At 40.7% G+C, this 14,073-nt stretch overlaps 1 protein-coding gene across 2 annotated transcripts; it reads right to left on the bottom strand.

The window, feature by feature from the left end:
- Positions 1–137: 137 nt before the first annotated feature.
- On the bottom strand, positions 138–12,784 carry mynn (myoneurin). Of its 2 annotated transcripts, none has more exons than XM_084565629.1 (9): positions 12,753–12,784; positions 12,121–12,173; positions 10,243–10,516; positions 7,599–8,569; positions 5,937–6,096; positions 4,105–4,283; positions 3,863–3,955; positions 2,839–2,964; positions 138–2,649 (listed from the first exon to the last, which is right to left on the bottom strand). In XM_084565629.1, exons 3-9 carry the CDS (start codon positions 10,506–10,508, stop codon positions 2,240–2,242), a joined length of 2,205 nt encoding a protein of 734 aa, XP_084421755.1. In that variant the 5' UTR covers positions 10,509–10,516; positions 12,121–12,173; positions 12,753–12,784; the 3' UTR covers positions 138–2,239. The 2 variants fall into 2 exon arrangements, with proteins under 2 accessions (XP_084421755.1, XP_084421756.1); XM_084565630.1 differs by lacking the exon at positions 12,753–12,784 and having other exon boundaries at positions 138–704; positions 2,218–2,649; positions 12,121–12,713.
- Between the last annotated feature and the right edge of the window lie 1,289 nt (positions 12,785–14,073).

The raw sequence follows: 14,073 nt of genomic DNA, 5'->3' as shown, positions 1-14,073 counted from the left end.
ATTGTATTTACTGTTTTCAAACAGACAAGAGGAAGAAGTGAGAGATGCAGTAGATTGAAGAATATATGTTGTTGAACAGTATTTGAAAATCTTGTGAACCATTAAAATCCACAAACACCAGTGTTTGACATTTTATCTTTAATTTTATTTTGCTGTTCTGCGGTTATTCTTACACAACAGTGGACTTGTATGTCTGTACAAGTAATGCAAATACAAAAACAAAAAGGAGAAACAAAGCATGAGACGATCAAAGAGCTACGTTCAAGTTGACAGGATGCTGAAGATGCAGCTGCTTTAAAAAAGACAGGGCTGTGTTTACATCAATCAAGCCACCATCACAGGTCAAACTCTGCAGAGTGGAGCATGTACTGTGATAAATTACAAAAAAAAAACCTATTTACTTCTTTAACTATTAAAACAATGGAGAAGTTGCACTGACTGTCTACATGTATTCTTCCATCAAAACGAAGGTGTAACAAGAAGTAGCTGCAGCCACATGTCCGTTTTTTTTTCATGAAAGTTCATGAGCCACACTGAAGAAAATGTCGATCTGTTTCTATTTGACACATTTCTAGCTTTCAGCTGAGAGGCTAGTAGTAGTCTATATGGAAAGTAAGATTTCCTGCTTCCAATCCAAATCCTTCCCTTTTATGTAGTCACCACATTCAGATATCTGCTGACAGGAGTAATGACGCAGCATCAATCTGTAAAAAAAATTCATTATTTTAAGAGGGAATATTGGCAGTATCAGGCAAGTTTATCATGAAAGAACAGAACCGATAACCAGTTAATTATATGATGTTGACAGGAACATACACCAATCAGCCATAACATTATAACCACTGACGAGATACTGTAGCTCAAACTGCTGAAAAAAGTTGATGCTAGTTCTGATAGAAAGGAGTCAGAACACATAGTGGATCACACTTTGTTTAGTTTGGGCCTGTGTAGCTGCAGACCAGTCAGGGTGTCCATGCTGACCCCTGCCCACTGATTAAAGCTCCTACAATGGACACACGAGCGTCAGGACTACTGAGACTGGGAAGAAGGTGATCAGGTCTGATCGATTATGTTTCCGTCACTTATCTGAGGAACACGTTACTAGGAGGCAAGGAACACCCCCTTGCCGTTCCCATGGGGGTGTTCTTAGTCTGCAACAATGTCCAGGTGGTAGTAAGTATCAAAGTAACATGCCAGGACCCAGGTTTCCTGGTAGAAATTTTTTCCAGTGGGTGGTTATTATGTTTTTGCTGGTTTGTATAAATTTACTGGCACAAGTACACTGGATCAATGAATCCCTTCAACAACCTTCGGTAGGTTAGGTCTGTTGAATGGATGCTACAAGAGAAAGGCTTTAAGGATTCTGCACGTATTGTAGTCACCCCAAGATTTGATCCTGGACCAACAGCTGTCTATTTTGTGAAATATAAATCTATTCTACTGGATTTCCATTTAAAAGTTTGGGTGGATTTTTAATTTTAGTGTAAAGACATTCTAATCTTTCAGAACTTGGGTCTTATTTTTGTAGTTTTTACCATAGATTTGATGAAAGTTTGCCCATACAAATCTGTTTATCCAGATTACAGTTGCAGATTAGTTGTTTGGTCCATCAACAGGACAGGCTGATCAGCAGATTGAAGTGTCTTTTGACTGACCTACACAAGCATTTTTCACCATTTTCCAACTTTTATAGATACAAACAACTAATCAATTTACAGATAAAATCTGTAATTTTAAATAATATCCAGATTACTTGAACTAGTGAATTTGATGATCAGTTACTGATTTCAAAGATTTTTCAAGGTGGAAATACATTCTCAGTTTTGCTCTACTTTAAACCAAATGTCTTTGGACAAAACAAGATCATAGCAACACTTAAAAGACTAATAATTTAGTTGATTAATCAATAATTAATAGTTTCACCCCACTAGTGAGTACAGAGGGTCGGTTGTAACCAAACCTGACGTGGGTTTGGTTACAGTTTGTCTTCCAAATTATTTTGCCTGACCAGGAGGTTTATTTCCATCTGCAACTTTTAGTTTCTCAGATTTAGTGACACCAACACATCGATAAAACGATGAAAATAAGGGGTACAATATTTGAGAGCATTTGAGCATTTTACTGAGGCGTCAGCCTGAATGCGAGCTCCGCCTTAATTCCACACAGTGGCTGTCTGTGGCTTGATGTTAAAAAGAAGAGATGTTCTAGCGCAGTGACCTCTGACTCTTGTTCCTCAGTTTCACTGCTGAGGAGGGTTGTTTTCGGCAGTGTCCACTGTCCTGATGATGACGATTTGCTCCAGGCCCTGGGCTGGGGAGGGCGGCGGCCGAAGCTGCTCCACCAATGCGTGGAGGGTGTCCGAGTTGATGGTCTGCTCCTGGTCGGCTTCGAAGGTCACCTGCTGGTCCGTGGTGGAGAGAGGAGGGTGGATGGGCTCTGTCTTGAAGTCCTGGATGAGGGAGCTGTCGGTGGTGGTGTTGGTGGTTGCAACATCAGAGGGGGCTGCAGAAGTCACAGTGGCTTTGGGGTTGGGAGTGGCAGGTTCAGGGTTGGCTGGCTCACCCTCGGGGATGGAAACCAAACCTTTGTTTTCCTGTGAGAGTTTGCTCTGAACAAAAGCCACAGGATGGCTGGAAGCCAGGAGGACTACTGCTCAGAGAGACACAGAAACACAAAGTTTAGTCAGACAAGACACATCTAAACTTTTGGGACTGAAACTCTGGCCCTGTCGCTCCCCGCAGCATTTTTTTATTTACTCCTTCTGTCCTGTCTGTTTGTGGGAGCAGGCAGCACGTACAAAAGGTGAATGCAGCATTAATTAATCCACCCAAAGCTCACCAGCTCTGGCCCTCTCCTTGTGTTGCCGCACTTCATCAGCGTGAGCCTTCTCCTGGTGTTTGATCATGTTCTTCACGCTGGCGAATCGGTTTCCACACAGCAGACACTGCACACCGTTGTTCCCCTCTGCACAAACACACACAACAACAGCAGTGCGTGAGCAAGTTTAAAGTCTGACCATCATCTCTGTGGGGTCTGTCATAAAGAGCAGGGATCACACCGAGACCAAATCGTCACATTTTGAGCTGAAAATTTTGGATTTTTCTCATGTTGACAAAGGAGCAGGGAGCAAGTCCACCAGTGTAGATGGAAAACCAGTCAGGTAATCAGCATAGGCAAATTAGATTTCTCCTGTTCAGGCAAAACGGGCAAAAAAAAGCTGCTATGACAGGTTCATAGGCTACTGCTAAAAACATTACAAAGACTGTGTGTGTGTGTGTGTGTGTGTGTGTGTGTGTGTGTGTGTGTGTGTATGTATATATATATATATATATATATATATATATATATATATATATATATATATGAATTGTTACAACTATTACAGTAGTGCAATGTTAAGAGTTTCTTATCATTTTGAAGTAGGGTTGGGTTTAAGAGTTGGGTAGCTGGGTTTAAAAAAGAAATTATTTTAATCAATTTTGATTCGTAAAATCTCCTCTTGAGAGCACTGTCAGACCTGAAAGCTGACTGGATTTAAACAGAATGATGACAAAAAAGACCTGGACAAAAGCAAAAACACACTGTGGAAATACCACAAATCTCCAGAACCAATGACAAATTTTGTGAAAATCTCTTATAATTAAGATAATTAAGAAAAACTGCTCCAACACCGGAATATTTCTAAATGAATTAATATCGAATAAGAACTGAATCGGGAATCAGTAGTGATACCCAGCCTTATTTACATTTTGTGGTTAAAATGGGGGAAAATATGAATAATTGCGTCCCATATCGATTTAAGGTTTGCCACTGTGCTAGTCCGGAGCCCTGTTTAATATCCCACAAGACACACAAAACTCACCTGGATGAAGTCGTCGCATGTGTTTCTTCAGTTCGGAAGATGTGACAAACTTGGCATCACATTTTGGCTGTGAACATTTGTACGGAGTTTCACCTGAAACGCACAGAGAAGGAAGCAGTTCTGTAAACAACAACGCCAAGGGTTGTGCCGGTAACATCTCTGTGTCTGTCCGAATAGTTTGGAGAGAGCTTCTGTGAATCTATCATTTTTCCACCGTCCTCCCTGGATTGATAATGTCTCACCTGTATGTTTTCTTGCATGTGCAATGAGGGAGGAGGAAACTGAGAATGACATGCCGCACAGATCACACTGATAAGGTTTCTCTCCGGTGTGTCGACGCTTGTGGTACGTCAGTGTGCTGGACTGAGCAAACGCCTGACCACAGATGTCACAGACGTACGGTTTTTCCCCACTGTGCAGTCTGGAGAAAACACACAAAACCAGAAGAGAGTTAGAGACACAAGGTAGACATGTCTTTTATTTCCATGTCTGGAAGTCTGCAGATGTTTGATATGAGGAGGGGGAAGGTGAAACTACAGATGGACATCCCTGTACACAGCTGAAGCATCTGCCTGATGGCTCCTTTGTTCTCTGGCAACATGCAGATATAAACTACTATTCTTTGGATCTTATTTGTTACTTTGGACTGTATTCTTATTTCAGATAAGTTAACTTTCCTTTGTTGTTCTGGTTAGATTTTGGCCACCCTTGTGTTAAATAAAGATAAAATATATCGCCATAACATTATGACCACCTGTCTAAGCAAGCTACAGCAGCTCGTCTGTTGGATCAGACCACACGAGCAAACCTTCTCAATGATCCCTGCCAGTCCATGACCCTGTCTTTGGTTCTTTTCCTTCCTTGGACCACTTGTCATAGATATTGACCACTGCACAACAGAAACAACCCACAAGAGTTGCAGTTCTCGAGATGCTCTGATCCAGTCCTCTAGCCATCCCAGTTTGGTCCTTGTCAAAGTCTCTTAAATTATTCCACTTCAACATTTTGCTGCTTTTAACATAAAGTTTGAGGACAAAATGTTGTCTGATATATACCACCCACACACAGGAACCACGTGAACCAGATAATCAGAGTTATTCACGTCACCCGTCAGTTGTCATCATGTTATAGCTGATCGGTGTACAGCACAGCAGTTACTGGCTGCTTGAAGACTGTCAATGTGTGCCGGCTACACTTAGAGGAGACATTAACAGCAGCTAAATGCATCGTTCTCATCTCATTGATCTTTCAATGTGGAACAAGTAGCATTTCATTCACACAAACATAGAACATTAGATCTGTATAAATTTCAAATTGAGTTTACTGAAGCGTCATGAATAAAGATAACATCATACTAGACTCCCACAGCTGGAGTATCTGGCTTCAGAGTTTAACTGCTCAACTTAACAGAATATTTAGTCATACATTTTCAAGATATTGACTTTAGTAGGCCCCCAAAAATAATTCTTCCTAATTAAAAGTATTTTTCTCCCCAGATAAAGCCACTGAATAGTCAGTGTTTCCCTTACCACTATGGGGACGCCCCACTTCATTTTATTTTCTATACAGCGCCAGATCACAACAGAAGTAATTTAAGGTTACCTTTCCTAAACAAACTAAATAGCCTTTTGTTATTTATCTTAACTCAACTGCATGACATTTCTGTCTCTACATGGTTGCGTGTTTACAATTCTCCTCTGCTCTCTCTATTGTGCATGGCGGAGTTCTGCCCAAATGCTCACACAGACGGACAAATGCACGCACACTCTAGCAGACAGAGGATGCACGTCAGAAACCTTTTCATGTCAAACCCCTGAAAAACAGACCAAAAATTGACGAAAAGTTTCACTCTTATCTGAGACATAGTTTGTCCACAAGGAGGACTGACAGTTTAGCTGAATGTCCTATAGCTTCACTACAATAGTTTCTTTATGAAAATATAAGATAATCCTTTATTTATCTCACATTTGGGGGATAAAGGAGACACAATAAAATGTTGTAATAGTATCTGTTAAAGGTTTAATTACTAGAATAAAACATTAACTGTGAACCTCAACCATTCACACCGACATACCTGATGTGTATTTTGTAGTTTGACGAAGTGGCAAACTTGAATCCGCAGCGCTCACAGGTGTAGGGCTTCTCCTCTCCGTGATGCATTCGGCGGTGAGCGACCAGCTGGCACTTTTGAGCAAAACACTTGTCACAGTCGCAGCAACTGAAAGGTTTCTCACCTGCAATGAATGCCAGAGACAAAAATGGACAAGGAGCATTGAGTAAAACCATAGAAAACTCTTGACATAATTTTTATTTTTTGATTTTTTTATCACTTGCTGGAGCCACACTTGCGGAACCACAAATGGTTTCTGACAAACCCTGACATCAGTATTGGTCTATAGTGCTTCCTGAGGTTGGCCATCGTTGATCAGCTGAAAAAATGCTGATTGACGTTCTAACAAATCTGAGGTGGAGCTACTTCATGTTATCCCACGGGAGTCATGAAAACCATAAACAAAAATAACAAGATCTAATAGGGTCAGGTGACAGGAAATAAAACAAGAGAAATGACGTACATTGTAGCTGGACTCTATTATGGGCAAAACGATGAATCCATCCAGATTATATTGCCAAAAGTATTTGCTCATCTGCCTTTACGCACATATGAACTTAAGTGACATCTCATTCTTAATCCATAGGGTTTAATATGACGTCTGCCGCTGTGAATTCAATTATTTGGATGGGTGAAAAAAAAATACTTTTGGCAATATCGACAATTCCTTAATCTCCCCCTCCCCCCAAGTTAAGAGTCTGGGTGTCATCCTCGACAGCTCACTGTCATTTCAATCTCACATCAATAACGTTACCCGGTCTGCATATTTCCACCTACGCAATATAAATCGGCTCCGCCCCTCTCTCAGCCCCCATACCACTTCCATCCTTATTCACAGCCTTGTCACCTCCCGCCTCGACTACTGCAACTCTCTCCTTTTCGGCCTCCCCCACAAATCCCTCCATAAGCTCCAAATGGTCCAGAACTCAGCCGCTCGCATCATCACCAAAACCCCTTCATTTCACCACATTACCCCTGTGCTTCAGCATCTCCACTGGCTCCCAGTCAAATCCCGCATCAACTTCAAGATCCTTCTCCACACCTTCAAGGCCATCCATAACCTCGCCCCCCCTTATCTCTCGGATCTCCTCCATATTGTCACCCCCTCCCGCTCCCTCAGATCCTCCTCCTCTATCCACCTCTCTGTCCCCTCGGCTCGCCTCAGTACCATGGGGAGCAGAGCCTTCAGTTGCTCTGCTCCCCAACTCTGGAACTCACTCCCACCAGACATCAGAAACATTGACTCCTTCCCTCTCTTTAAATCCAGACTCAAAACCCACCTGTTCCAGATAGCCTATCCACCTTGATTGCACTGTTCCATTTGTTTATTCTGTCTTGTTTTGTGTCTTTATGTTTTTGTACAGTGACCTTGCGGGTCTTGAAAGGCGCTTATAAATAAAATGTATTATTATTATTATTAATATGGTGTATAACCGACAGACAGTTTTACTGGAAATTAACCTTTAACTTCAGGAATCACCACCGTCTGCTTTTATGCTATTGCATTGTATGTTTTATTCTTAAGTTTTATGTATTGTTGTTTTATGTAAGGTAACCTTGATTGTTTGAAAAGCGCCCACAAATTAAATGCATTATTATTATTATTAACATTCTCTTAAATCTCACCGGTGTGTATGCGCAGGTGTGTTTTCAGCTGTGTAGCTTGTCTGAAGGTTTTGGAGCAGAAGATGCATGAGAATGGTTTCAACCCCTCGTGGATCTTCTCGTGGCGACGCAGGCTGCTCACATCTTTAAACAGCTTGTTGCACTCGGTGCATGACAGCATTTCCGACGGATCCTGATCCCCAATCTCACACTCTTCCTCCTCCTCCTCCTCGTCCTCCTCCTCCTCCTCTTCCTCCTCCTCATCATCAGCCCTGAACATGCCGCTCACCTCCTCCTCTGCGTCAGCCCTCCTCTTGCCTCGTCCCCTGCCTCTCCCCCGGCCTCTCCACTTCCCTCTGCCTCGCCCTCTCCTCCCCTCGCCACTGCTCATCCGAGGTTTCTTGAGCGGAGACTCATCATCCTGAGAGGGGCTCCAGTCTGCAGAGGTGTCTCCGAAGTCCTTCACATCGGTGTCAGAATCGTCCAAAGACAGATCTTCACTTTTATAGCTTACTTTTCCTCCCCTCTTGCCTCTATTTCTGCCCCTCCCCTTTCCCCTGTAACCTTGGGTTTTGGCAGTGCCGTCAGTCGAGTTGCTCTTATCCACCTGCTCACCCTTGAAACTGGGCCTTCCGTCTCTGCTCTTGCCCGCTCCTCTTCCAGCACTCCTGGGTGTTGTAGGGTTGTACTCTTCGTCACGTTTGTCTCCATCTTCCAGATGGACATCCCTGTTCTCATCATCCTGTTCTTTCCCACCCTCCCCCTCCCCCTCCTCCGGCCAGTCCCGTGCAGCAGAGACAATAGACAAGGGAAGTGGGGAGCTGGGGCTTCCAGGAGAGGCAGGACTGGAAGGAGAAAGACCGGCTTTTTGATCTGCCTCCAACTGGAACGTTTCACTGGGGTTAGACCAGTGAGGGATTTCCTCCAGATACTTTGTGGCCTCAGACATTCCCAAAAAGACAGCGGCTCGACGTACAGCTGCTTGTCTGGTGCTGAAACCATAAACACACAATTATTAATAGGGTTGGGTATTGCTACTGATTACCTGAATCAATTCCGATTTAGAAGGTCCTGGTGGAATTTGATTTATAAAGAGATATTTCAATTTGAAAACAATTTTACTGAGATATGAAAAAGATTTTCACAAAACAAATATTGTCACCGGTCTTGGAGACATGTAATGTTTCCCCGATATTATCTATTTCATATGTCTTTTGTCCAGCTCTTCACTGTCATCATACTTTTTAAATCCAGTAAGCTTTACAGTGCTCACACAGTTGGATCTTCTGTCATTTTTGGATATCCCTCACATGTGGAGTAATCTGGTTGCGTGAGACTAGTTTTGCGAGACCGCAGCAAGCTTTTTAATGAAAGGATGCATGTGTGTATTTTAAAAAACTGATCAGAGGATTTTACGAATCAATATCAGATCTTTCAAATCAAGATCGATTTGAATCAAAAAATCGTTTTTCAAACATAAAAGCTTCCTGAAGACAGCAACAAGTAGTAAAATATTCCAGAGAGGGTTAGAGAGTTTATGGCATTAGATGACGGGCCCATTTCTGAAGCAAAGAACACAGGCTTTCTGGAGCAAAGGTATAGCCACCCTCTCCACACTAGATTAACTTTGACAGCCCTAGTTATTCAACACATGGTTCACATATGATCTAGGATATAATATAATATAGGATAATATAGGAAGAGAAAAAAAGCCTTTGCGAATCTCCAGGGGCCTCGCGTACGAAGGGTGCGTGCGCACAAAAACGTTCCGTACATACTCGTTCACGGAAAAGTTCAGATGTATCAAGAGTGAAATGACCGCAAACTTGTATGTGCCTCACGCCAACGTCATGGCTGGCGTACGCTGGCTTCTACAGCTGTTGATCCTTTGGCGACACTTAGAGGTGATGCTGGGAAACTGTCATAAATGTGAAAACTATTAGTCCAACCGATCAGGACTGTGCTGGTCCACAGTCCTCAGTGAGCAGAGCCATGCCAGCCATGTGAGACGGAGTTATCCGCATGTCAGTCAGGTATATCAAATTCCCATACAATGCATCTGAACAGGTCAACATTAAAGCCCAATTTGCAGCGAGAGCCGGTTTTCCGAATGTAATCGGCACTATCAACTGCACACACATTGCTGTAAAAGCGCCATTACATGATGAATTTGTAAATGTCAACAGGAAGCATTTTCATTCGATCAATGTAAAGATCATATGTGATGCGCAAACGCAATTAAACAACATTGTGGTGCGTGGAGGACATTTTTGTGCACCTCCACTCCAGTGAGTTTTTATTATCTTACTCATTCTTATGTTTTCATTTTCTGATCGTGCAGAGAGGAGAATCTCAGGTGCAGGGTCAATATAAATATAATTTGCATATTTAAAAGGGGCGTGGACAGGGAGGGGTCGGGTACAACATGTGCGCTCAATTCCACGTTGATTGGGATGTACAAAGGAAATGTGCTTCTGGATCTAAGCATGCACCATGTTTAAGTAGGAAATCCACACAAGTCTTTGTACATGAGGCCTCAGGGGAGGACATTTTGTTTAGATCGGATAGGGACTCAAATCAGCTGATACTCAATATTGAAAGATCAGAATCAGACTGGCCGTCAAAAAAACTTGATCAGGAAATTCCTAACCCGCTTTACATTTACCTGCTGAGGTTCATGTGTCCTGTGTAGATAAACTCCAGCAGCTTCTCCAGAGAGTAGCGGCTGACTTTGTCCGGGTCCAAGGTCGTGACCTCCTGACCCTTCTCGGCCTGGGAAGAAAAGTAGTCGCTGAAAGCAGCTAGAACATTGCGGTGAGCTCTGAACTCCACATCTCTAACCATTATGGTTATGTCACACAAGAAGTCCATCTCCCGCTGCTCGTGAAGGCGCTGCAAGAGCAGCCTCCCATGGTTGAAGACGTGAGCCATCACTGCGGCTGGAAAACAACATTAACACCACTGATTAGTGAGAGTTTACGTGACAAATTTATTTCTGTTTAAGCTGTTGCTCTCCACATAATGACAATAATTAATTACCCAAGCCACAACACATTTATTACACATTGTTTGAATTGTCTGAATACGAGTCTACTAACTAGTGACCAAAGACTAATTTCATTTCATTTTACGTTCTTACTCAATAGACAAAGCACAACTAGTTCAATGAGAATCAACCGGAATTGGATAGTTATTTAGTAATTATTCGAACTGTTCATAGATCATAACCATCTACAACAGATTTCTTGAGACATTTGTAACACTAATTAGTTTAACTGAGAGTGAAAATAAAAACTGAAACACTCAAATTTAAATGTCTTTCAAACAATAAGGTTTGCTGTTAGTCCATCTTTTAAAATCTTCCAACCCTCTGTTTGCAGCACCAAGCCCAGTGGCTCCTGCTAAAGATCTCAGAACACTCACTTGTCATTTCATTAGGTACACTAGTCAAAATGCACTCTCATAAAACAAAAAATCAACACTACAGGACTAAAATGGGTACTACAAATAACTTGATGGACATATAGAACCCCCCCCCCCCCAAAAAAAAGAGTTCCTATAAAAACAGTTGAGACATTATATGTTGAGAATGTGTAGCTAGTTTCCTCACTTAAGTAATATAATTAGAAGTGTTAGCTTATTGAAAAATTTCAAACATTTTCTTTACAAATAAATGTACTTTTTGATGAATGCTGGATTGTTTCTAAAAGCTGGATTACAAGTAAAAAGACTAATAATGTTAATTATATGTGTACAATGGATCGTATCAGAGAAACTAACTATCCTGTGGTTGTCTGTTCTATGAGATGATTTTTTATTTTTTTTTGCTATAGCTAAGGATTTATACACAAAAACATAGACTAATGGACCAAAAAGAAAAGACTGTTTATTGGGCACACTACAAGTCCTGCACTAAATAATCCATCCTTACTGTTATAATGTTGAGTTGATGTTGAAACAGTGTCCGAAAGGTGGTAATTCAACTGGATGACCATTTTGGAGGATGTAGTTTGTGGTATGGACTGATTTAAACATTAAAAAGTCTTTCTGTTATTTAGCATAGTTATTTAGTCCAGACTAAAATGTCAAAATATTATAAACACAGCCTACAAAATGAAACACAGTTGAATCAACAGCGTTTTAAGTTATTTGAAATTTAATCTTCATGAATAGAAGACTTAGTGCAGGGCTGTTCAATTAGAAAGCATTAATTTTAACTAGTATACCTAATGAACTAGCATGTCAGTGTATACAGTAGCCATCTGTTTTTTACAGCTTAGGAACTCGTCTCAGCTGGAGATGAATCCACATTTCAAGGCTCATATATATTTATATGCTATGCGGGACAAGCATAAATAAAAACGTCAGGTTTTGTGTACAGACAACATTTGTTTGTAGGATAGAAGTGTATTTTTTACTACTACTATCTAAAGCGCTACAAACGCACAATACATTTAATAAAATATGGTTGCTATATTTAATTTCTGTTTAATAACATCAAAAATGGCCTGAAACTGTTCAAGTTAATAAAATAAAAACTTACTCTCAGTAGTGTTATCAGTGCAGAAGAGTCACAGCTTCACCTCCTTTTTAACTCTGTAGGACATAATGATTAGTGAATAAGATAATATACAGTACAAACAATAGTGCTTTCTTGACTAAAAAATAATCTTAAACTCTGTAAATCAACGCTTTTATGGACAAGTATGATTCTCTGATCCAGCAGCCTTGACGGGAGAGATGAAGAAGCAGTTTTGGAAAATAAAAGCTCCCGCCTGCTTCCTGAGCAGGCCTCCGTGTCCGGCTAATGCTAACAGCGGTGTCGCATGTCGGTTACAATTACACCTTCTGACCATGTACTGGTTCGGATAGATTCACGAACACGGTGTGTACCCTACAGGCCAATGACGATGTGTTTTAAGAAATTAAGTGTCTAACCAGAGCTGGTAATTAGCGAGGCTAAAGCTAACTGTTTTCGTAGTCCCAAAAAGCGCGGAAAACATTGTGCTCTTATTTCGAAGGTTTCAAGGTTTGTCCCGGCGGTGTCGACGTCACATAATGCAATAATCGATTATTTTAGTAACGTAGCGCGAAAGCGCTTCGTCAATATATTAAATTCATTGAGTAAATACACTATTTTAATTCGCAGGAAAGTAAATAAAACCAGAAAAGTACCTCCTAATATCCGCTATCTTCAGCCATTATCCACGTGACTTTGCAGTTCTCGCGAGACATTACTGGTGATCAAAGATACTGTATGGTTAAGATGAAAACCGTCACAACTCGACAATGGACGACAGTTAGGCGGGTAACTATTGCAGAAAAATAGTAAAACAGATTTGAACTTGGAGCAGGTCAGGCAACACTGAATTGTATTCAGTGCTGAATAATAGGAAGGAGAGTAAGAATACACCAATCAGCCATAACATTAAAACCACTGACAGATGATGTAAATAACAATGACCATCTTGTGACAATGCAATGTTCTGCTGGGAAACCTTTGGACCTGGCAGAGTTCTTAAATGATATAAAAATATTTTAAAATTAGTCTTCAGAAATTTTCTTTTTAAACATGGTATAAGAACAACAAATAATAATTCTAAAATGATTAATGGAATCTGACATTAATGAAGAACTTCACTGGTACTACAGTATGTACATATCTAGGCTTTATATAATCATGATGCAGGTTATATATGTCATGTTGGACATATATAACAACATCATTTATTTTACATTATCAATGACATACTAATGTCAATATCATTAATGCTAATATTACAATAATATTAGTTTGATATTTTCTAGTTCTCATGCTGCTTGTCAGTATACCACATTTTAAATTGACAATTTAGGAGGCAAGAAAAAAGTACGTTAAAAAAGTAAGTTAAATAAAAATAAAAAATCTAAATAAGAAATGTTAGCATAAAATAGTGAATATATTAAATGTACACAAATATTTACATTTGTTGTAACAAAGTTAAGTAAGATTTTGTGTGGATATGTAAGAGTGCTGAAGTTTTACAGGGCTTGGAAGACATTTTTATGAATACAATTAAAAAACAACAGTTGAAGTTATAATACATACATAAGTTTTAGTCAATACTAAAGTTACCACTGGGGGGCACCACAGGAAGGGTCCAAAAACAACAACATATCTTGTTACTAATTTTTGGTGACACATATTTATCATAGCAGAGCCGTCGTCCAGAGGGGAGCCACTGAAATGCTGAGTGGTGGATGTGTTTGATAACCTGCTGAAATTCTTCTCCAACACAGAAGAGACTCTCAGAAGGTGCCAGCAACGTCTTTACCTCCTGAGGAAACTCAGGAAAGACATCCTACAGACTTTTTATTTCAGTTTTATTGAGAACATCATCACCTTCTCAATAACCTGCTGGTTCCACTCCATCAGCTTCAACAGAAACCGATTGCAGAGCACTGTTTCAGTCTGCTCTAAGATCACCGGCCTGCCAGTAAGAACTCTCGCCCGCAA

Source organism: Chelon labrosus (genome assembly GCF_963514085.1).
Source record: "Chelon labrosus genome assembly, chromosome: 18".
NCBI classification, from domain to species: Eukaryota; Metazoa; Chordata; class Actinopteri; order Mugiliformes; family Mugilidae; genus Chelon; species Chelon labrosus.
This window is presented reverse-complemented; position numbering and strand designations above follow the sequence as displayed.